Source organism: Boleophthalmus pectinirostris, unplaced genomic scaffold (genome assembly GCF_026225935.1).
Source record: "Boleophthalmus pectinirostris isolate CB_2022bp ecotype Guang Dong unplaced genomic scaffold, ASM2622593v1 HiC_scaffold_14, whole genome shotgun sequence".
Lineage (NCBI taxonomy): Eukaryota > Metazoa > Chordata > Actinopteri > Gobiiformes > Gobiidae > Boleophthalmus > Boleophthalmus pectinirostris.
This window is the reverse complement of record NW_026571047.1, coordinates 29,348,949-29,373,909: the sequence shown is the minus strand read 5'-3', so window position 1 is coordinate 29,373,909 and position 24,961 is coordinate 29,348,949. Positions and strand designations below refer to the sequence as shown.

General features: G+C 40.6%; 1 protein-coding gene across 1 annotated transcript in view; it reads left to right on the top strand.

The window, feature by feature from the left end:
• Positions 1–24,961, top strand: part of LOC110163239 (calcium-activated potassium channel subunit alpha-1-like) — a 248,254-nt gene that overhangs the window by 96,022 nt on the left and 127,271 nt on the right. Inside the window, exon 3 of the mRNA XM_055150045.1 lies at positions 3,857–3,918. Within this exon, the coding sequence (XP_055006020.1) occupies positions 3,857–3,918 (62 nt within the window). The remainder of the gene's footprint in view (positions 1–3,856; positions 3,919–24,961) is intronic.

Here is a 24,961-nt window from a genome sequence, read left to right as displayed (position 1 = left end):
TCAAACAGAAAACAATAGAATGCAGGAAGTCCACCTTGTCATGAAGCTGTCTGTCATTAGCCTTGGAATTGCCAATCTCTACTAAACTAAAGATAAAATGTCGCTGTTAACTTGAAAACTACCACCCCATGACATCACAAGTAGGAACAGAGCATTTTCATCTTTGGAGATGTAGATAGAAGAATAAGAAAGGATTACTCAAACATGTGTGAATGAAACAAAACACAACTTTAACTATTTGAAAATGAAACTTTAGACTAAGAGAGTTTTTTCTTATCATGGTGGAAACAGAACTGAGTATCAAGTCTGTTCTTTGTATTGAAATCAGGTTTGAACTTTCGTTTTATAATTACGCTACATGTGATTTCCAGTTTCCACCTGCACAGATTGGTGTTGTCGTCTCTGTTCTTTTGTCCCGCGGCTCACACTGCTGTAAAGAGAGAGAGGCTTTGAACTGTGCAGCTGCTTAAAAATGCATGGGGCTGCTTTAGTCCTGCTTTAGTCCTGACTTTAGTGGGAGCGTTCACAAAGGGATTTCTCATCACGGAGAGACGGCAGCAGGATCTATTATACATGCGGGACGCTCTGGTTCAGATCTGGCCTTTTCCAGACTCATCACAAGGGTCACGTATTCACTAACCGACTAATGAGGAGAGAGGCTGCTTCACACGGGAAGGGTTTAGTCCTGGTTCTGTCCTGGTTCTGTCCTGGTTCTGTCCTGGTTAAGTCCTGGTTCAGGCCTGGTTTAGTCTTGGTTTAGTCCTGGTTCAGTCCTGGTTCAGTCCTGGTTCAGTCCTGGTTTAGTCCTGGTTTAGTCCTGGTTAAGTCCTGGTTCTGTCCTGGTTTAGTCCTGGTTAAGTCCTGGTTTAGTCCTGGTTCAGTCCTGGTTTAGTCCTGATCTAGTCCTGGTTTAGTTCTGGTCTAGTATTAGTTTAGTCTAGTTTAGTCCTGGTGTGTCACCTGTTTTCATCCTGGTTCAATCCTGTTCTAGTCCTGGTTCAGTCTTGGTTCAGTCCTGGTTTAGTCCTGGTCTGGTCTTGTCCAGGTTCAGTCCTGTTCTAGTCTTGGTTCAGTCCTGGTGCAGTCCTGGTTCAGTCCTGGTTCAGTCCTGGTTTTGGTCTGATCTAGCTCTTATTTAGTCCTGGTTCAATCCTGTTCTAGTTCTGGTTCAGTCCTGGTTTAGTCCAGATCTAGCCTTGGTCTTGTCCTGAGGTGTCACCTGTTTTAGTCCTAGTTTAGTCCTGTTCTAGTCCTGTTTTCATCCCATTCTAGTCCTGGTTCAGTCTGGATTTAGTCTTAGTCTAGTCCTGGTTTAGTCCTGCTCTAGTCCTGGTTCAGTCCTGGTTTAGTCCTGCTCTAGTCCTGGTTCAGTCCTGGTTCAGTCCTGCTCTAGTCCTGGTTCAGTCCTGGTTTAGTCCTGGTTTAGTCCTGGTTTAGTCCTGCTCTAGTCCTGGTTCAGTCCTGGTTTAGTCCTGCTCTAGTCCTGGTTCAGTCCTGGTTCAGTCCTGCTCTAGTCCTGGTTCAGTCCTGGTTTAGTCCTGGTTTAGTCCTGGTTTAGTCCTGGTTCAGTCCTGGTTAGTCCTAGTCCTGGTTCAGTCCTGGTTTAGTCCTGGTTAGTCCTGGTTTAGTCCTGTCAGTCCTGGTTCAGTCCTGGTTAGTCCTGGTTCAGTCCTGGTTTAGTCCTGGTTAGTCCTGGTTTAGTCTGGTTTAGTCCTGGTTAGTCCTGGTTTAGTCCTGGTTCAGTCCTGGTTTAGTCCTGGTTCAGTCCTGGTTTAGTCCTGGTTTAGTCCTGGTTTAGTCCTGGTTAGTCCTGGTTAGTCCTGGTTAGTCCTGGTTTAGTCCTGGTTCAGTCCTGGTTTAGTCCTGGTTTAGTCCTGGTTTAGTCCTTTTAGTCCTGAGTCCTGGTTCAGTCCTTTTAGTCCTGGTTTAGTCCTGGTTTAGTTGGTTTAGTCCTGGTTCAGTCCTGGTTTATCCTGGTTTCCTGTAGTCCTGTTTAGTCCTGGTTTAGTCCTGGTTCAGTCCTGGTTTAGTCCTGGTTTAGTCCTGTTAGGGAGAATCCTTGCCTGTATTCCAGCTGTTGTTTCATTTATTAACCTGAATTTCTCCAAAATCCTGTCACACTTTTGGCCCAAATAAATCCTTAAAAACCCGTGTCCCAGATTTCCAGCGAACACTGTCCCGGGGCGTCCTCCTTTTCCGCCTTTTCCTGTATTTTTCATGTAATCTTTGTTTCTTTGACAAATAGCTGTGGGCACCTGTCACTTCGAGAGGCTCCGAGGTGGTTTACTGTCAGGTGCGCTCTGACAGGTGAAAATAGAAGGTGAAATATGAACAAATTAGGGGAGGATATTTTTGGTATTTCGAGGAGATTTTGATGATTCTGGTTCAGAAATATTTAAGTTCAGACCATCAGTTATAAAGTTATACTGTGTTAGTGTTTTTATTTTTAAGTTTTTATTGGATTTAAAGTAGTAGTAGTAGTAATCGCAGCTGTAGTTGTAGTAGTAGTAGTAGTACTGGTAATAGTAGTAGTAGTGGCAATGGCCATAGTACTGGTGGTAATAGTCGTAGTAACAAGAGAAGTAGTAGTAGTAGCAGTAGTAGTAGTAGTAGCAGTAGCAGCAGTAGTAGTAGTAGTAGTAGTAGTAGTAGTAGTAGTAGTAGTAGTAGTAGTAGCAGTAGCAGTAGTAGCAGTAGCAGTAGTAGTAGTAGTAGTAGTAGTAGTAGTAGTAGTAGTAGTAGTAGTAGTAGTAGTAGTAGTAGTAGTAGTAGTAGTAGTAGTAGTAGTAGTAGTAGTAGTAGTAGTAGTAGTAGCAGTAGTAGCAGTAGTAGTAGTAGTAGTAGTAGTAGTAGTAGTAGTAGTAGTAGTAGTAGCAGTAGTAGTAGTAGTAGTAGTAGCAGTAGTAGTAGTAGTAGTAGTAGTAGTAGTAGTAGCAGTAGTAGTAGTAGTAGTAGTAGTAGTAGTAGTAGTAGTACATGTAGTAGTAGTAGTAGTAGTAGTAGTAGTAGTAGTAGTAGCAGTAGTAGTAGTAGTAGCAGTAGTAGCAGTAGTAGCAGTAGTAGTAGTAGTAGTAAGTAGTAGTAGTAGCAGTAGCAGTAGTAAGTAGTAGTAGCAGTAGTAGTAGTAGTAGTAGTAGTAGTAGTAGTAGTAGTAGTAGTAGTAGTAGTAGTAGTAGTAGTAGTAGCAGCAGTAGTAGTAGTAGTAGTAGTAGTAGTAGTAGTAGTAGTAGTAGTAGTAGTAGTAGTAGTAGTAGCAGCAGCAGCAGCAGCAGCAGCAGCAGTAGCAGCAGCAGTAGTAGTAGTAGTAGTAGTAGTAGTAGTAGTAGTAGTAGTAGTAGTTTAGTAGTAGTAGCAGTAGCAGTAATAGTAGCAGTAGCAGTAGTAGTGGTAGTAGTTGTAGTAGTAGTACTAGTAGTAGTAGTAGCAGCAGCAGCAGTACTTATGGTAGTACTGGTGATAGTAGTAGTCGTAGTAGTAGTAGTAATAGTAGTAGCAGTAGCAGTAGTAGTAGTAGTAGTAGTAGTAGTAGTAGTAGTAGTAGAAGCAGCAGCAGTAATAATGGTAATAGTAGAGATATTATTATTAGTAGTACTAGTAGTAATAGTAGTAGTTATAGTAGTATATATATATATTTTATTATAACTTTATCAAGAGAGATTTTGTGAACGTGCAGTAAAAATGGGACCGTTTGGACTTAAATGTTAAAATAAAAACAGATTGTCTCGTGTCTGACGCCAAATGGGTCAAACTCTTTCTTCACACTCGGAGCATCCGTCTTTGAAACGCCCTGTTTTTATGATTCATCTGTTCGTCCATTTTTCACATTTTCTCACATTTTTCTCTTTTCTTTCCTCAGGTCGTCCTGGTTTTCCTCCTCAGCATCGGAGCGCTGGTCATTTACTTCATCGATTCCTCTGAGTAAGTATTTTCCTTTGATATATTGGCTCCCTCGATGCTGATCCTGCGCTCCATAACTCACTCGCTTTGACAAATTGTATTATTTCTTCTTCTTCTTCTATGTCAGCACAGTAAAGAAACTTCCCATTCCCTTCTTATCGCGTTTATGAGTATGCAAAACGCGTCGGCAGCTGTAAAAATCCTCGTAAAAACGTGGAAATACAAGAAAGTGAGTTGCCGTTATCGCGCAGGTTCTTTAATCTAAGTGTATGTGCGTAGCTGATATGAAATGGGAATAATTACTTCGTTAAATTAGCTTCAAGCAATTAATTTCTATGTAAATTAAGATCGCGTTTTTTTCATGTTTTAATTAGTGTAAAATCATGCAAAAAGGATTCATATTTGTTGGGTAGAAGAACAGAGACTTGCAGTTTCAGTTTTCTTTGAGGGAATATGGAGAAGGGAGAGTAAATATATGATTAACAGCTACAGTTTCTTTACTTTTAGTTCAGTAAAGTTTGGCCGTTCCACAGTTGAAATGATCCAAATGATTCTAGTGAAGGTGTGTGGAGTTTAAAACACAGAGCTTATTGTCCTGATCCCGCTACATTTCAGAAACTCAGCAGAGCCCAGCCTGGTTAGTATTTGGATGGGAGGCCACTGGGAAAATCAGGTGCCACAGGGGGGCGCCAGTCACAAAAAACTGTTGTTGTGTCCTTAGGCAAGACATTTAACCCACATTGCCCAGGGGGTCAGCCTTATCATCAGACGAGCCTCTAGTCAGAAAATCCATGTTCAGGTAGTGTTAAAAGTAATAAATATATTAAACCTTTAAAATACAGCAAAAATGTTTGAGGAAATAATGATTTGGGTGGAAATGTCTGTCTTAAGTGTAACGGGGTTAATAATTGTCTGATTTTGAGGCAACAACTTGCAAAATGTTCAGTAATTCGAGCTCTACAACCTTCATTTCAATTTTTGTTTTTGCCGGCGTTTGTCTGTTTGTTTGTTTGTCTGTTAGCAACATAACTCAAAAAGTTATGGACCGATTTTGATGAAATTTTCAGGATTTGTTGGAAATGTGAAAAGGAAGAACTGATTTCATTTTGGGGGTGATCCGGAAGAAATCCTGGATTCTGGATCACTTTGAAATTTTAGTTCACATTGTGGTAAATGGGGCCAAAAATTTTGTTTCTCAATATCTCGGTTAATTATTGACCAAACCCCATGAAATTTGACTCAGGGATGGACAATGGGATCCTCTTTCATATTCCAAAGGCTGATCCGGATCTGATCCAGAAGACTGATTTTATCGCAATTTATATAAAAAATGGGGGGAGTCCTTGGCGGAGGTCTGCGCTCTCTGAGTGCTTTTCTAGTTTTAAATCTTTTTCTTTTAATACAGCATTGGTGGGTTTGTAAACCAACAAATTAAGTAATGTTGGCCTTAGCTAATGCTGTTATGCATGATTATATGTTTTCCTGTCCATATCTCTAAAAATTTTGATGTTGCAGCCATTTTTAATTGGTAAACATCCAAAAGTTTATTAATTCTTCCCTGATATCCAGGGATTATTCCCTGTTGCTTTCATCAAATATATATTCAATTGTTCAAGAGAAATGTTGCTGACAAACCAATAGAAGAGGTAATGATTTTCTGACTAGTGGGCTTTCTGATGATAAGGGTGTAACCATTGCCTAGTATAATAATAATAATAATAATAATAATAATAATAATAATAATAATAATTCAAACAGCAATTAAAACACACATAATTGAAAACAATCAAACAGTGATATATATATATATATATATATATATATATATAAAATGAAATGTGTTTCTCGCCCTCCACGGTGGTTGGTCTCTCACCCTCATTCAGCTCAGGTCCTTTACCAAAGGCCTGGGAGCCTGAGAGTTCTGTGCAGTATCTTTGCTGTTCCCAGCACTTTTCTAGACTGAGATTTCCGTTGTTTTTCCCGGTATCTGTTGTAGTCACTCTTCCAGTTTGGGGGTTACGGCCCCGAATGTTTTCGCTATTTTGGAACAGTGTTTCCAGTTTGAGAGAAGAACTTAATTTTGCAGGGTTTGTGTGTTAAACTTGTGTGAATGAAACAAAACACAACTCCAGGTTTGTTTGTGATGAGGAAACAACATTATAATAGATCAGAAGATAGCGTCACGTGGCCCCTTTAAGAGTTAAATTAGGCCAAAACAATAGCTCATTTTTAAAATATGTTTATATCTATCAATTTATTTTCTTTGATTTGAAAATAAATCTAAACTTCATGACCTTATTTAATACCACTGTCGTCTCGTCTGGTACTGAACCCTAAACCAGCGGAAGAGGTGTTTCCCGTACAAACAATCCCCGTCAATCATCGGGAGGAAGAGGAAGAATGTGCTTTACTCCAGCTCTGATCCCCTATAAAGTTACGGGGCCAAAGCTAACGCGCAGGAAAAGCTATCAAGATAACAACACGCTAACAAGCAACAGTGTAAAGAGACACGGCTTTGTACAACTGAAAAATGTGTCGCAAAAATGTGGAAATTGCAGTGGTTTCAGTTCGCTGCTAATGGCGAACAGTGTAACTTAGTCCTTCGATATACATGGGATTCTTGCATTAGTTTAGCAGTTCAGATTTCATTAATTTACAGCCTCTGTGTTGGTTTCTACATTGGGGTTTCTCCGGTGAGCTACTGTACCTTTACAATCTACGATCTGACAATCAGGTTTTGACAGTCTGGATTTGTTGAAAAATACCTAAATAGGACCGTGAAAGCTAAATCAATTTTGTATTTTTTCTTTAGTTTTCAGATGATCTTAAAAAAATGTCAGTGTTTGCTAATAGACCTTTTTCGCAACAGCTTGAAGTTTCACAATGTAGGGTAAACGTAACTCCCGGTTAATAGATTTTTATGGCAAAATATCGGTGTAAATGTCTCGCGTATTTACCACCAGCTTCATAAATCTGCCCCGATCAACAAATCTTCAACCAACAAGGTCGACAGAGGAAATATTCTATTTATGAAGACACACAACTATCATGGTAAAAAAGATGAAAACTTAAAGGCGAACAACAACAACGCATAGTAACTAGTAACTACTGAACAAAACTAATGTTATGGTCATGAATAAAACACAAGTAACTTGTGAACTCAGACTGACTCTAGAATTAAAATAAAAAATTAATTTCATGATGTAGATACTCGCAATTAGCATAGACAGAGAGATTTGTGCAGTTTAAATGCGAGACATTTAATCTGTAAACATCTTTCACTTCGTGGAAACCGTCTGACCTCGCAGTGTTAGGATTTGTTCGCTCGACAGTAGGCGGGTACTTTTTATCATTTAACCAATCACTTCTATTTGTTGGTGACATATGTAATGCTCCACTAACGGGAATAACTGGTATATTCAACTTTTCCCAAATCCCGTAGGAAGAAGAGCAATAACGTCTTTCTCCTTGATAAAATTCACCAAACATTCTCTTTATTCCGGCTTTAAATCCTCGATCTTGGGAATCGTTGAACTGAATATACGGCTCTTCGCTGATTGGCTGGTGCCTGAACTCGCACTTCCGGGGTTTTTGCGAACCGTCTAGTGTATTCTGATTCCTGACCTAGTCACTGGAGAGAAATGAAACTGAGTGGAGGCACTAGGTGGTACCAACCTGGCTAAATATCTACATCATGAAAACAATTTTAAAATTTTTAATTGTAGAATCAGTCTGAGTTAACAATTTACTTATTAATGAATTATTAATTACTTACGGAGTAGAAAAAGGAATGTAAGCCCTCCGGTTAAATGAGCACTTGTATGTGTAAGTTGTTGATCCAGTGCAGCACTCCAATATTGTTATTGTTATTTTTACTTATTACTTATGTTTTATTTATTACCATAATTAGTTAGTTTTACTCAGTAGTTCACTAATGCGTCGTCATCATTCACCTTTACGTTTTCTTCTTTCTTACCTTGATAGTTGTGGATAAATTCTTCATGGACAGAATATTTCCTTCGTCGACTTTGTTGGTTGAAGATTTGTTTATGGAGCAGATTTGTGAAGCTGGTGGAAAATACACGACACATTTCCACAGATATTTTGCCGTAGAAAAGCATTAACGTACGTGACGTTTACCCTACATCGCGGCACTTCCAGCTATTGTGAAAAAGGTCTATTGTGTCACCATGGTAACTGATGAACTTTCCGTCAGAAGAGGCACACGTATAGAACACCCCCAGTGTGATATTACTGCAAAGTATCAATAATAATTTGATGTACAATATGTTGCTACAGAACAATATTAGTGAGGATATTTTAACGTCTCTGAATGACAGCACGTAAAAACCCCTCCTCTGAAACATCTGATACTTTAAATCGATTCGTAAGAGCATGTTTTTGTCTAACTCGATCTTATTTTCCAAAAAGGAGAATCAGTAAAAACAATAAAAGCTCCCATTTCCCCTCTCCTTACTGCGGGACGGTCTGAGCTGGATTGATTTACTGTCCACAGACTCTGGAGCTATAATCCCGTCTGCAGTATACTCGTACGTGTTATTCATTTCTATTGTTGATGTTTCGCTGTGACTTAAAATAAATGGGAACGTCACCATCTGTTGGACTTTATATGTTTGTGTTCACATCACATTTTAATATTCAATCCTGATAGTTTAAAACCGAGCAGGAGACAGGATAAAATTTATTCTATGGTGAAATTTATCACGCAAAATTTACTCTTTTGAGCTTTAAGTCGTGTTATAATGTTGTTACCGCCTCAAAAACAGACCTGGAGTTGTGTTTTGTTTTATTCACAGATGTTTGAATAGTCTTTTATTATCCGTTTGTCCTTTTGTAAACGTGCACAGTGTAACTTTTCTGGTGGAGGGTCCGCTCGTTGCTCGTTTCCGTGGAGATGTTATTACGGAAGCCGAGGGGGGTCACGACAAACGCAAACGCCGCAACAAATACAAATGCGACGACACGACAAAAAGCCACAACGAACCAAAAAAAGCCACAACGGAAATGACCGCGGGACTCTATTTTAATGCAAACGCCGCAACAAATACAAACGCCACAACACAAACGCAAATGCCGCAACACATTAAAAAGCCACAACACATCAAAAAGCCACAACACAACAAAAAGCCACAACACATTAAAAAGCCACAACAAAAAGCCACAACACATCAAAAAGCCACAACACATTAAAAAGCCACAACAACACATTAAAAAGCCAACAACACATTAAAAAGCCACAACAAACATTAAAAAGCCACAACACATTAAAAAGCCACAACACAAAAAAGCCACAACACATCAAAAAGGCCACAACACATTAAAAAAGCCACAACACAACAAAAAGCCACAACACATTAAAAAGCCACAACACAATTAAAAAGCACAACAAAAAAGCACAACACACACACACATTAAAAAGCCACAACACAACAAAAAGCCACAACACATCAAAAAGCCACAACGGAAGGTCTCTATTTTCCGATGGACCGATCGAGCGGCAAGTGAAGAAGAAGAACTACAACGTGAAAAGTAAAGGAACGGAGAAGTTGGAAACGTAAGTAAAAGTAATTTATTGTTTTATCATTATTCGTTTCACGTTGTAGTTCTTCTTCTTCACTTGCTGCTTGATCGGTCCGTCGGAAAATAGAGTCCCGCAGTCACTTCCATTGTGGCTTTTTGATGTGTTGTGGCTTTTTAATGTGTTGCGGCATTTGCGTTTGTGTTGTGGCGCTTGCATTTGTTGCGGCGTTTGCATTAAAATAGAGTCCCGCGGTCATTTCCGTTGTGGCTTTTTCGGTTTGTTGTGGCTTTTTGTTGTGTTGTTGCATTTGTATTTGTTGCGGCTTTTGCGTTTGTTGCGACCCCTCTCGGCTTCTGTATGTTATTGCATTGCTATGTACTACAATATGGTATTAGATATAGGCTACATTCAGACTGCAGCCTGAAGTGACCCAAATCAGATTTTTTCGCCCCTACGCTCCTGTATCTGATCTTTTAATGACAGTCTGAACGACACAGATCTGATTTTTTCAAATGCGACCCAGGACACTTGGATATGTGCTCCTGAAACCAATACATATCTGATCTTTTGACATGTGACTTCAGTCTGAACGGTCAGGTCACATTCATCCCACCAACGCGTCAGGCTCAGAGTCTCATCAATGGAGGGAAAGTGAAGTCAGCGAGTTTATTAATATTTGTAGGGATCGCTGTATTCAGGACAAACTGGAGGAGTCTTACCTGAACCAGGCGTTTTTTAAAATGATTGCCAAAGAAATGTCTGAGCGCGGCTACAGGCGGACGGCCCTGGCTCCAATATCAACGAAAAATAAAGAGCCAAATACAAGGAGGATAAAGACTCAAACAAACGAAGCGGCCGTGGACGTGTAACTTGTCAATTTTACGAAGAACTGGACCGTATTTTGGGAGACAAGCCCAGAGTTTAGGCAACTTCCATAAACACTGAGAAAGATCACTGTGTGTGACGTCGTCGTGTCTTCCAATGCTCATGCGAGACACTTTTGGGGCGTTTAAAGTTCACACTGGAGATCACATACAAGTCACATTTAATTGTAAATTTGAACGACCTTGTAAAAAAATCCGAGCCCAAGCAAGTGACTCCACCAAGCTAATATACAAGCCAGATCTATGGAGAAATGACCACACTCAGAGTAAGAATGCGTGTTTTTCAAGGTGCGTTTGAGCAATAAAACCGTATTCAGAGTGGGACAAAAGCGGTGCAGTGTTTACCCTCCAACCACAAGATAACAGGTTCGAATCTGAATTACTTGTGGCATATATTGTGACACATTGCAGAATTTTCTTTTGCATTTGTTGACGTAAAACTAACCCGTTTGACCTCATATTTTTATATTAAACATTATTAGTAAACAAAAATCTAAAATTGGCAATATTTTCTGACTTTAAAAGGATGGATTGAGTTATCGTTGGAGGTTTATTGAGAAAGTGTCCAAATGCATCTCCATCTCCGGGTTTAAAGGAGGCAGGGACGGCTGTGTGGGCAGTTCGCCTCTTTAGCTAATTCAGTCTGAGCGCCAAATGTTATTATTGTTTTGGCTGCGTCCTCTCTGCCCCTCAGCGCTAGAATAAAGCACTGACACGTCTGGGTTTGTCATTTTGTTTCATGGCTACGAGTACGGCGCAATAATAACGTAACACAATCAGAGCGTCTCGGTATGACACAGCAGTTCAGCAAGCTCCAGAACAGCTCCAGCGTGGATGTTAAAGCTGCACTGTGTAACTTTTCTCAAGGACTTTGTGCCACCTGCTTGTCTCCATGGAGATTTCACTCACAGGTGTTTTTATTGCTCTTAAAATATGCTTGAAAAATGCGCACTCCTGTCCTCAGATCTGACCTGCAACTTGCCCTAGTGGCGTCAGATGCTCGTTATTGATTTGCCAAAAATGTTTCACAGTGTGGTATTAATGGCGCTTATCTATCTCCATGGAGACGAGCAGCAGCAACACCAGGCCAAGAGACGGGTCACAACCTACTTTCCATTTCAGAACCACTGAGTCACTGCCCAGAATTATGACTTTTTAGCAAGTTTTTATGTGATGTTATTGTTGTAGAATAAATTGTAGTGGCTGGAGAGTTGTGATAGTGTTGTCCAGTACTGTCTTATACAGTCCAGTTTGGCTATGCGTCCGTTGTAGGGAGTATTATACGTCTGATAATGTAGGCCAAGATTACAATGACTGAGCTGGAAGCAGTGTTGTAATACTCGAGACCGGTCTTGGTCTTGAGACTGGCTTCGAGACCGCTTCTTTACGGTCTTGGTCTCGACTTGGACTCGAGTGCATTTGGACTCGGTCTTGTCTCAGTCTTCATGGTGCTATGACTCGGTCTTGCCCAGGTCTTGATGATGCTTGGACTTGGTCTTGTCTCGGTCTTGATGGCACTTGGACTCTGTTTTGTCTTGATCTTGTCTTGGACTTGATGATGCTTGGACTTGGTCTTGTCTCGATCTTGTCTTTTGTCTTGGTCTTGATGCTTGACTTGGTCTTGTCTCGTCTTGTCTTGTCTTGTCTTGATGGCGCTTGGACTTGGTCTTGTCTTGTCTTGGTCTTGTCTTGTCTTGTCTTGTCTTGTCTTGGTCTTGATGCTTGGTCTTGTCTTGTCTTGTCTTGTCTTGGTCTTGTCTTGTTGCTTGGTCTTGTCTTGTCTTGTCTTGGACTCCGTCTTGTCTCAGTCTTGATGGCGCTTGGACTCGGTCTTGTCTTGGTCTTGTCTTGGTCTTGTTTCGGTCTTGGTGATGCTTGGTCTCGGTCTTGTCTTGGACTCGAGGTCTGATACTCGACAAGTACGATCATATGTCATTACAGCATAAATTGGCAGAGGCTAAACATCACTGCAGAACCAGTAAGAGAATGTAACTGTAAATGTTATGAACTTGGAAAAAAAACCCACTTGATTCACTTTGAATTTGTTTTCTGTAAAGTGGCAGCGAAAGTGGGATTAAAAAAGTGGTTTTCAAACTGTGGGTCAGGGTCCAAAAAAGGGACACAGAGTGTTTCAGTGCAGCACAGTTTGTTTGGCCTATTTTAAGCTTTATCAGATTGAATGGAGATAGATGTATAAAAGCATTTGTGCCAAAATTTCTGTAAAATACAAAAAATAAAATAAAATACAGGAAATGACAAAGCTGATTTGGTCTCAATGGGCTGTGGTCATGATCTTGTCTCAATCTCGACCTTTAAAAGTCTCGGTCTTATCTTAGTCTTGACCCTCAGAGGTCTTGGTTTTGTCCTGGTCTCTGAACCCTGTGGTCTTGAACTGGTCTTGGTCTCGATTAGTTCAACAGGAGATGACAGTAAAGCACAGAAATGGATTTTCTCTAATAGTTATGAAAGAAAAATATCAATATTTTGTGAAAAACATGTGTGTATTAAAGGTGCCTTGCAGGTGGAGGGTCTGTCTCGTACTTGTCTCCATGGAGATGCTTTGACTGGAATGTTCCATGCACGGTTCCCACAGTCATGGAAATCCTAGAAAAGTCAGGGAAATTGAAAATGTCATTTTCCAGGCCTTTCCAAACATAATTTATTAATTTTTCTCACTTTGCACATCCACCTGTACTTGTTCTCCTGACAGCCGTTGAAAATAGTTGAATAATAGAAAAGCTTTGTTCATTTAAAACTGGGTCAAGCGCTCCGGGTCTGTGGGTTGGGTGTGAGCGCTCTGAGTAATTACCTGTGGTCTCTGTAAAGTGTGAAGAGGTTAAATTAAACAGGAAGGCCAAAGGTCGCAGGTCATCAGGTGTCACGGTTCAGCGTGTGTTCGGAAGGACACAGGTGGTACAGGGAACAGGTAACACTACACCTGGAAACTCGATACACAAATACTAGAAAGGTGCGTGGAGGCGGGGCTTAGATAATGACTTAACAGGTAATAGGTGTCGAGTTCTTCATTTAACCTTTTGTGGTTAAAAATGTGACTTTATTATGCAAAATCTACTTTAAATAAACTTCTATGAATGCATCTCCACTGTGTCGTCTATGTTCTGTTATGCAGATTCAACTTTTTAGAACTTTTCACCATTTTAATAAAATTTTAATACCATTTTAACCATTATAATTGTTTTATTCTTTCTCATATACTCATACAAGTTGTATTTAGAGTGATTTGGGCTTTTAAAATCATCTTTATTCTCCTGTATTTAAGCCGTCATTGCTCTGATCTTCCTGTTTTTACCTCCGTTGCTACACACCTACTGCTCTGTTCTTACTTTGTTCTCTAATTTTTACTTAAAATTTTAATTTCTAGTTTGTGAAATGACAAGAAAAAAAAAATCAGCTCCAGCTAGCCAGGCTGGTGTCACCTAGGGCCTCCGCTCAATTTCATTTCTCTCCAGCTACTAGGTCAGGAATCAGAATACACTAGATGGTTCGCATCTAGCCATACATTCAGTGTTGTCAACGATTCCCGAGATCGAGGATTTAAAGCCGGAATAAAGAGAATGTTTGGTGAATTTGAGCAAGGGGAAAGACGTTATTGCACTTCTTCCTACAGGATTTGGGAAAAGCTTAATATACCAGTTAGCCCCGTTAGTGGTGCATTACATACCTCACGACTGAATAGCAGTGATTGGTTAAATGATAAAAAGTACCTGCCTACAGTCGTGCGAACAAATCCTAATGCTGCGAGGTCAGAAGGTTTGTATGAAGTGAAATGAAGTAAAACCGCCTGATGAATCAGGCTAGTGATTTGCATCCAGTGCAATTAAATATTCAAACTCTGTAGTCAAGCAGCCTTCGCCCTCTGACCAGAGTCTCAGGATGATTTAAAAAACAAAATTGAGAATTAAAAGAGGTGTAAAGATATCCAAATCTCATGGTAAGACATTGTCATGGAATACATCTCACGGTGCGGTATTTATTGTAATATTTTGTGGAGGCTAACAAACCTGTGGATATGCTACTTTTTCCTCTTAAAAAGCCTCGACAAGACTTAATTCAAAGAACAAAGATTTAAAAGTGCTTAGAACTGCTATTTTATGTAGTTTGCACCAAAACGGAGCAAAGGATCATGGTCTATGTAGTTCCCTCTTTTTGTTTAGCTATTGCTGCACCATAACAATGAATTTAAGCAAATAAACTTGTGATTTGATATATTGTGATGGCCCACGATATTATTGAGAGACTTTTGATGATACGATATCACAATATTTTGGTTATTGTTACACCACTATATATAATCTTTAGGGATGAAATAGTACATGTATTTGTGCCGAACCGTTTCAGTACGGGACGTTCGGTTCAGTGCAGGGCTGTGCATGAGTGAATTTGTGTGTGTTTACATTCTGCCTCTACATGTGCAGCTAATGGAAGTCTCGACTCTTTAATATTCACGAAGGAAATCCTTTCCTGCAGCGCTTTATAGTTAGGGTGGCTGCCTTGACAACAATTGCCCCTTCGAACCTCGCAAAACTACGGTCGTCGGGCCCCTGTCCTCACTTTTGCATTTCGCCGGCACAGAATCTCCGCCCATGTCATTTTTTAAATTCTTAATTGCTTTAACTACAGTACTCTCCACTAGAAAATATTAATATCCACACTAATTTCTGATCAGTCCATGTCCCACCTCAGAATCTCGCTTTGTAATATTGCAGGTGATTTCTGTTATAGAGGTCATAGCGTGGATAATGCCGTTGTCGCTGGATTATTCCTGGACTTCCCCTCTGCGCTCCCCCAGGCCCATGTCACTCAGTATTTGAACAAAAGTAATTTGTTTAATCCTTTAGAACGACTGGACCGTCCCAGAGCAGAGGACAGCTCACCTCACCTGACAGTACAAACATGGCTTCTCCTATTAGGACTCAATGCAATGTTTAATATCTAATAGAGGATTTTATAAACCATTTGACTTACAAGGTTTATATTACGCTATTTTCTGACCTATGTTATAATGTTTCCTCATCACAAATGTACCTGGAGTAGTTATTTGTTTCATTCACACGTTTTACACACAAATCCTGCATATTTAGGCTGAGTTCTTCTAAAAATCTGGACAAATGCAGCGTCTTTTCAGGAGACCAGAACATTTAGTCTGAAGAGCGAATACATCTCATACATAAAGACTCAAAATAATATATATTTTTGATCCATGCACCTAGACACTGAATGCAATATAAGACTTACATTCTTATACAAGTTAAAATACATCTCCCTGAAACAGAAAACCTTGTCCCATATTGTGATGTCATGTGGTAATACAGGAAGTGCTCCACTGTGTTTTCAGACTTCATACACCTTCACTAGAATCATTTGGATGATTTCAGCCCTGGAATCGCCCAATCTCTACTGAACTAAAGGTAAAAGGTAGATGTTAACCTTGAAAACTACCACTTCATGACATCACAAGGTGGAACAGAGCATTTTGAGCTTTGGAAATGTGAACAGACTAATAATAAAGCATTACTCAAACATGTGTGAATGAAATAAAACTCAACTCCAGGTATGTTTTTGAAGAGGTATAGGGATTCACCGATACCACTTTTTTGAAAACCGATACAAGTATGAGAATAATCATTTATGTACTTGCTGATACTGAGTACTGCTATCGATACTTTAACCCCTACCCCCATGAACATACACTGAGTGCGTATACATGCACATCAGTATGCCATAACCAGGATATGGCAAATAACCGATTAGCCTTATCACAGTTATGGCAGTATTCCAGATATTCTGTTTACATATGCGCTGAGAAACCAGGATACTCATATCCCTGTGTACGTGATCAAATGCAGTATCCTGGTTTATTGACAAGATCTTACAAATGTGCAAGCGCAAAAATTCTATATTTAGTAAAGCATAAAGCAAAAAAATACAAACAACCATGATATTAAATCCGTGTATCATTCGTTCATTCGTTTTTCAATATAAAACCAAAAATAAGAAAACGAAAAAACAAGTTTTCTTCGTTATATACGAGACCAGAGCGGGACCAGAGCGGGACTGAGTCTCAGTACCGCTCTGGTCCCGGTCTGGTCCCGGTCTGGTCCCGGTCTCAGTCCCGCTCTGGTCTTGGTCTGGTCTCGGATCTGGATCAGTCCCGGTTCAGTCCGTATGCGGTGCAAAAGTCTGGCATCGCAGTCACGGAAGTCACGTAAACGGGAAACGGCCGTTATCCGTTTTTTCCATTCTTCATTTAAACACAAAATCGAAAACTGAAAAAACGAATCGTTATCCGTTTTTTCATTTTGGTTTTGGAGACAAATAACGAAGAAAACTGTTGTTTTTTCGTTTTCTTATTTTTGGTTTTATATTGAAAAACGAATGAACGAATGATACACGGATTATATTATAATATGTGTAATGCAGCTTTGTGCTTTGTGTGTTTACATTTTACACTGTCTCATTTGCATAAACTATAAGCTCTGAAAAAAACAGCTCGCTCCTTCTGCACTGCTGCGGTCAGCTTCTGTTAGACTAAAAGACAGTCGATTATATGCTTTTTTCTGTGACAGAGGATGTGCTACTGATGGTGAGTCTGTTCTGTTGGATATGGTTCATGTATAACTTTTCAAAGATCATACATGTGCATGTCGTACGTGTGCAGCCCAGCTCTTTATTTAACAGTCATTTCACTCATGTACAGTCACTTTATTTATCCCGGGTTCTTATAACCGAGATACTGACTTATTCGGGATACTGATACCGGGATACTGCATAATGTGTCGTGTAGTGGTATCGGTGCGTGGTATCGACAAATGTTTAACAAGTACGAATTAATTAAGGAAGTATCAGTGCATCACTAATGAAGTAACAACTTTATAATATGACTAAAATCTCACAAGAGACAATTTTCTGTAATGTAGGAGCTTTAATGTAGGACGTCACACTTCTCTGCTTTACTGTCCCTTTAACCATTTAGTTGACGAGAGTATATTTTGTTGACTACAGCTCTATAGTCTGTACACTTCTAACTACACTTTGACTTCACACAACTGCTAAAACCATCTTGATTATTCTTAATGTGTAGGGCTGCAAAATTTTGGAAAAAAATAAAAATAAAAGATAATAATAATTGTGATTTTTCTGACAGTTTTTATAATCCATGTTTAAAAAGTAGGATTCTGTCCCGAGTTCACACTGTAAACTAATCCAGGTGCGTTAACATTTGAGATTTAAGACTGAAATATGAACTGATTCACTAACACATAAGGAGCTTCTTCAGTTCTGACAGGGTTCTGCTCCACTGCCTTTTAATCTGTGCGAAGGAGAAGCAAACTGAAACTAACACACCCTAGTTGTTTACAGCGAAGAGCATCTATTATTAGTCCACAGAACAGCCCTAAGGTGTGAACAGTCACCTGAGACATATGCTTTTCTGCTCCTATGGGTGATTGAGCTGCTCTTAGCATATTAAAATCCCCATTGTTTTCTTTATTTTTTTGGTATGGGTTTGATTTTGAGGAGTTTTGTTGTTGTTGTTGTTGTTTTTCCAAATTCATTACATATATACATACAAATTATTATAAACTAAATATTCTAAACATACAACAGATAACAGATAACAATATACATAAAGATTACAAAACTTTGGTGTAGTTAAATGCTAATTTTTAGTTTCCCAGTATTGATATTTTGCACCAACTTTCCTTGGAGGTGTGATGCTAACTGCTAACTTTAGCCACTGCTCTGTCTGAAGCTCTTTTACTCAAGTTAGACTTTAATCTGACATTTATTTTAACCCAATTTGACTATAAAGAGCTGATTTATCTGGAAGTGCAACAAATGAGCTGATTTGTGCTTTTAAACAAGTCCCAGAAAGTCTCAAATAATGTTAGCATTAGCATTCGCGTTAGCATTAGCTTTAGCCAACAGTTTTTCAGTCACTTTCACCTTTTTGTTGAAAATTAAACTCCTAAACAAGACAACACAAATAAGATAACTATACAACTTAACAGAGTACAATACAATAAAAATAAATTGGGTTAAAATTATATTAAGTATGCATAGTATGTCATCTGTTTTGCTGTATGTAAATATTAGTTTCGTGATCAATGTACTAGGGATGTAACAATAACTAAAATATCGTGATATTGTAAGTCTCAATAATATTGTGGACCATCACAATATATCAAATTACAAGTCTCTTTGCTTAAATTTATTATTTTGGTGCAGCAATAGCTAAAACAAAAAAAAAAAAAAAAAAAAAAAACTGAGTGAACTACATATCCCATGATCCTTTGCTCCATTACAGTGCAGACTACATGAAAAGCAATACAAATTAAAAGAAGAATCATCATTTTTAAGCATGTTTAAATCTTAATTCTTTGTTTTATGACAGAACTAAAGTCTTGTCAAGGCATTCTAAAAGGAAAAAGTTGCATTTTCACAATTTTGTCAATGTCTACGAAATATTAAAACAAATAAATATCGTATGGTGGGATGTATATTGTGAAAATACCGTATCGAGAGATTTGAATATTATTATATCCCTACAATGTACATATGAAACCACAGAATTTTTTAAACTATGTCATGAATAGTCGTGGGTTAAAGGTTGTATAGAGGATTTTTTTAAGGGAAGAGAAATACAGCGACAGTCCTTGTGCGCATTCAGAATTACTGTTGAAGTTTCCTGTCTAGAAGTAATTCAGCGACCGACGCGTCAGTTTTTAGTCCCTTCCTCTGCTTCGGTCGCGCCATCGCTGGACGAGATCTCCACGAATCACCTCAATTTGGCTTTGCTCCTTTTCCTCTTCTCTTCTTCTTTCAGCGACCTCAAAAACGGACTTTCTTTTGCGTGGATTCTCGTCCGCCGTCGCAACAAACTTTGTGCGAAATGCGAGGAAGCGACAGTTCGAAAAAGCCTCTAAGAACCGCTGCGTAAACCACATAATCCCCGCGCTCCGACGAGTCAGTTATACTAGGGAGTTTGATTGACAACCCAACAGCCAATAGAAAATGAGGGAGCCTCGTTTTCTATTGGCTGATGTTTATCTGGCCTCAACACGTCCACAGTTGATAGATTTTCGTTCTTTTTTTTTTTTTGGTCATCATAATTACAAAGCTGCTGCGTCTCTGTAATGGTATTTTAATATTTGACTGACAGTTTGAAACTAAAAAAAATCCTCCATACAACCTTTAATATATGTTTTTTTTCTTTCCACTCCTTTTCGAGAAACGTGCTTTTCTTTTGTTTACGATGTATATGTAGTTTGTTTATTTTGATTATTGTTTCTCTCTTGGCACAAACTTGAAATAATGTGTGCTCTGTGTGGCCATGGTAACTTCTGAACAATCTGCCATACGCATACGTGCAGAACTCCCCCATTGTGAGGTCACGGCAAAGTATCAGTACTCAAACATGTCGGTGTGTGTGTCCCAGAGGCGTCAGATTAAACATCACTGTGGGGGTCCAGGTCTGAAAACCATGGGCCTTAAATGAACTGATGCACCGTGTTAAAAACCTGACTTCTTCGTCTCCCCTCCCTCTCCTAATCCTGTCTTCCTCTCCTCCTCCTCTCTCTTCTCCTTTGTCTCCTCTTCTCTCCTCCTCCTTCTCCTCTCCCTTGTCTCCTCTTCTCCTTCTGTTCTTCTCTCCCCTCCTTCTCCTTCTCCTCCTCCTCCTCCTCTCGCTCCTCTTCCTCTCAGTCTCATTCCTTCTCTCTCCTCCTACTCCTTGTCACATTCTTCTCACCTCCTCCCTCTCTTCTTCTTTTTCTTGTTTTTTCTCCTCTCCTCTTTTCTCTTCCTCACCTTCTCTCCCTCTCCTTCTCCTCCTCCTCTTCTCTCCTTCTCCTCCTCTCCTTCGTCTCCCCATCTTCTCTCCTCCTCTCCTCCTCCTCCTCCCCTCCCTCGTCTCCTCCTCTTCTCTCCTCTTCTCAGTCTTTCTCCTCTCCTCCTTTCTTTCCTTCTCCTCTCCCTCTTCTCCTCATTCTCTCACCCTTCTTCTCCTCTCCTCCTCTCACTCCTCTTCCTCTCAATCTCACTCTCTTCATCCCCTCTCCCTTCTCCTCTCCTCCTACTCTCCCTCTTCTCCACCTCAGTCTTACTCCCCCTCTCCTCCTCCTCTCTCTCTTCTCCCTCTCTCTTTTCTCCTTCTCCTCTTGCCTCTCCTCCTCTCCCTCTGCTCATCCTCTATTCCTCCTCTCCACCTTCTTCTCACAACCTCCCCTCTTCTTCTTCTCCTCTCTTCCTCTTCTTCTCTCCTCCTCCTCTCTTTCTCTTCTCCCCCTTCTCTCCTCCTCCCCTCATTCCTCCTCCTCTCCCTCTCCTCCTCCTCCTCTCATCTTTCCTCTTCTCACTCCTCTTCCTCTCCTCCTTCTCCTCATCCCCTCTCCCTTCTCCTCTCCTCTTACTCTCCCTCTTATCCTCCTCCTCTCTCTCTGCTCATCCTCTGTTCCTCCTCTCCACCTTCTTCTCACCTCCTCCCTCTTCTTCTTCTCCTCTCCTCCTCTTCTTCTCTCTCTTCCTCCTCTCTTTCCTCCTCCTCTCACTCTTCTCCTCCTCCTCCTCTCACCTTTCCTCCTCTCACTCCTCTTCCTCTCAATCTCACTCCTCTCCTCTTCCTCTCCTCCTTCCCTCATCCCCTCTCCCTTCTCCTCTCCTCCTACTCTCCCTCTTCTCCACCTCAGTCTTACTCCTCTTCCTCTCCTCCTCCTCATCAACTCTCTCCTCTCCCTTCTCCTCTCCTCCTCCTCTCTCTCTTCTCCCTCTCTCTTTTCTCCTCCTCTTGCCTCTCCTCCTCTCCCTCTGCTCATCCTCTATTCCTCCTCTCCACCTTCTTCTCACCTCCTTCTTCTTCTCCTCTCCTCTCTTCTTCTTCTCTCTTCCTCCTCTCTTTCCTCCTCCTCTCACTCTTCTCCTCCTCCTCCTCTCTCTTCCTCCTCTCACTCCTCTTCCTCTCAATCTCACTCCTCTCCTCTTCCTCTCCTCCTTCTCCTCATCAACTCTCTCCTCTCCTTCTCCTCTCCACCTCAGCCTCATTCCCACTCTCCTCCTCCTCTCTCTTCTCCCTCTCCTCCCTCTCCTTCTCTTCTCACTCCTCCTCGTCCTCTATTCCTTTCTCTTTCCTCCTCCTCTCCCCTCAGTCTTCTCTTTCTCTCCTCCTCTTCCTCCTCTCACTAACAGACTAACGCACTAACAGACTGAACTGTCCTTGTGTCTCAGTGTGGATCCTGGTGCAGGTTTTGGGCCTTTTTGTGATGGTGAGACTTTCTCTCTGCTCTGCTCGGGCCTGAAAACCACAAACCCCCAGAGAGTCTGAACGCTGCATGGACTTAACCCTTAAAACTCTGCTCCAACTCAACACAAGAAAAAAGAAATAAATAAATAAACTAATAATTAAATCAAATCTTCACCGCGTAACTTTTTTTGTTTGGAGGCGACACTACCTGCTTCTGTCCGTGGAAATGTTAAATAAAGCCTTTTCTGAGATTTTGATGGAGTAAGAAAGTTTTCAGAAATATCTTTGTGCATATTTTCTGTAGTTGAGCATAAAATAAATATTCGTAAACTCTCGAATGAGTCCAGTCGTACGTAAAATGTGTTGTGTGTATTGGTTTTAAGTCCTGGTTTAGTCCTGGTTTAGTCCTTTTTCAGTCCTCCTTGTACAGTCCTGTTTTAGTCCTGGTTTAGTCCTAGTTTAGTCCTCCTGATTCTGTCCTGGGATAAGTCCTGTTTTAGTCTTAGTTCAGTCCTGGTTTAGTTCTGGTTCAGTCCTGTTTTAATCCTAATTCAGTCCTGGGATCTGTCCTGGTTTAGACCTGGTTTATTACTGGTTTAGTCCTAGTTCAGTCCTGGTTCAGTCCTGGTTTAGTCCTGGTTTAGTCCTGGTTTAGTCCTGTTTTAGTCCTAGTTCAGTCCTGAGTTTAGTCCTGGTTTAGTCCTAGTTCAGTCCTAGTTCAGTCCTGGTTTAGTCCTGGTTTAGACCTAGTTCAGTCCTGGTTTAGTCCTGGTTTAGTCCTGGTTTATTACTGGTTTAGACCTAGTTCAGTCCTGGTTTAGTCCTGGTTTAGACCTAGTTCAGTCCTGGTTTAGTCCTGGTTTAGACCTAGTTCTGTCCTGGTTTAGTCCTGGTTTAGACCTAGTTCAGTCCTAGTTCAGTCCTAGTTCAGTCCTGGTTTAGTCCTGGTTTATTACTGGTTTAGACCTAGTTCAGTCCTAGTTCAGTCCTGGTTTAGACCTAGTTCAGTCCTAGTTCAGTCCTGGTTTAGTCCTGTTTTAGTCCTAGTTCAGTCCTGGTTTAGTCCTGGTTTAGACCTAGTTCAGTCCTGGTTTAGTCCTGGTTTAGACCTAGTTCAGTCCTGGTTTAGTCCTGGTTTAGTCCTGGTTCAGTCTGTATGCGGCTCAAATGTCTGGCATCTTGATCAGTGTTTTGTAAACTTTCATTTCGTGATTTTAATTCTTGACATCGTGACTTTTCAATTCATATTCTGGCGAATAAAATACACACAACACGACTGGACTCGAGAGTTTACAAATATTTATTTTATGCTCAACTACAGACAAATATACACAGATTTCCAACTGCACATGAATATTTCTGAAAGCTTTCTTACTCTATAAATGTTCCACAGCATGGCATTAAACATTTATCAATTTAGCACTTCTTATTGCACAAAAATACATTGAAAAACATAAATTCTTACTGTAGAGAAAGAGATTACAGTCACATTTCCACAGATCTGAGCTGTAACTTGGTCAGGTGGTGCCACACTGTGACACATTCCAGGCAAAGCAGTAATATCTCCATGGAAACAAAATCCGTGTATCATTCGTTCATTCATTATTCAAAATAAAACCAAAAATAAGAAAATGAAAAAACAACAATTTTCTTTATTATTTGTCTCCAAAACCAAAATGGAAAAACAGAAAATGATTAGTTTTTTCAGTTTTCGATTTTGTGTTTAAATGAAAAATGGAAAAATGGATAATGTTCGTTTCTCTTTTCTGTGACTTAAAGTGTGATGCCGGAATGAACCAGGACTGAACCAGGACTGAACCAGGACTGAACCAGGACTAAACCAGGACTGAACCAGGACTGAACCAGGACCGAACCAGGACTGAACCAGGACTGAACCAGGACCGAACCAGGACCGAACCAGGACTGAACCAGGACTGAAACCAGGACCGAACCAGGACTAAACCAGGACTGAACCAGGACTGAACCAGGACTGAACCAGGACTAAACCAGGACTGAACCAGGACTGAACCAGGACCGAACCAGGACTGAACCAGGACTGAACCAGGACCGAACCAGGACCGAACCAGGACTGAACCAGGACTGAACCAGGACTGAACCAGGACCGAACCAGGACTGAACCAGGACTGAACCAGGACTAAACCAGGACTAAAACCAGGACTGAGTGTTAGGACGGGCCTTGAGGTGCGCCTGTGTAGACTATCGGATGATCAGGATTGAGACCAAGACCAGACCAGAACTGAGACCAGGACCAGAACGGGACCAGACTGGGACCGGGACTGAGACTGGGACTGAGGCTGGGACCAGACTAGAACTGAGACCAGGACTGAACCAGGACTGAACCAGGACTGAACCAGGACTAAACCAGGACTGAACCAGGACTAAAGCAGGTCTAAACCAGAACTGAACCAGGACTAAACCAGATCTAAACCAGGACTAAATCAGAATTAAACTGGTCTCAGTCCCTGTTTTAGTCCCAGTCTCAGTCCCGGTCTCAGTCCTGGTTTGGTCCTGATCTCAATCCCGGTCTCAGTCCCGATCTCAATCCCGGTCTCAGTCCCGGTTTGGTCCTGATCTCAATCCCGGTCTCAGTCCCGATCTCAATCCCAGTCTCAGTCCCGGTCTCAGTCCCGGTCTCAGTCCCCGTCTCAGTCCCCGTCTCAGTCCCCGTCTCAGTCCCCATCTGAGCCTGATATGGACCTGGTCTCAGTCCCGGTCTCAATCCCGGTCTCAGTCCTCGTCTGGACCTGGTCCTGGTCTGGTCCCGGTCTCAGTCCCAGTCTGGTCCTGCTCTGATCCAGATCCTGGTTCAGTCCGGCAACGAGGTTTAAGTCACAGAAAAGGGAAAAGGGATGTTATCAGTTTTTTTTCCATTTTTCATTTAAACACAAAATCGAAAACTGAAAAAATGAATCATCTGTTTTTTCATTTTGGTTTTGGAGACAAATAATGAAGAAAATATATATATATATATTTTCATTTTCTTATTTTTGGTTTTATTTTATTATATAAAACAAATGAACGGTTGATACATGGATTAAAGAAGCAGCTCTATATCTTTAGCAGAAAAGTTACGCAGTGCACTTTTAAATTATATTATACTTTTTCTGTGGTCTCAGGTGCACAGTAATACAATTAAATATTTTGGAAATCATTCACATTTTTAAGTTGCTTTCAAATAAACGTCAAACCCAAAATGTATGTCGCCATTAATTCCTAAATACTACACTTTATTTTAATAAGAAAATAGCACAGACCCTAATTATCCAACTTATTTAAATACATTAATGTGTACTTGTAAAATGATTTTAAGCAGATTTTAAGGGTTAACTGAGACTGGAAAATTGCCTGATTCTGACTTTT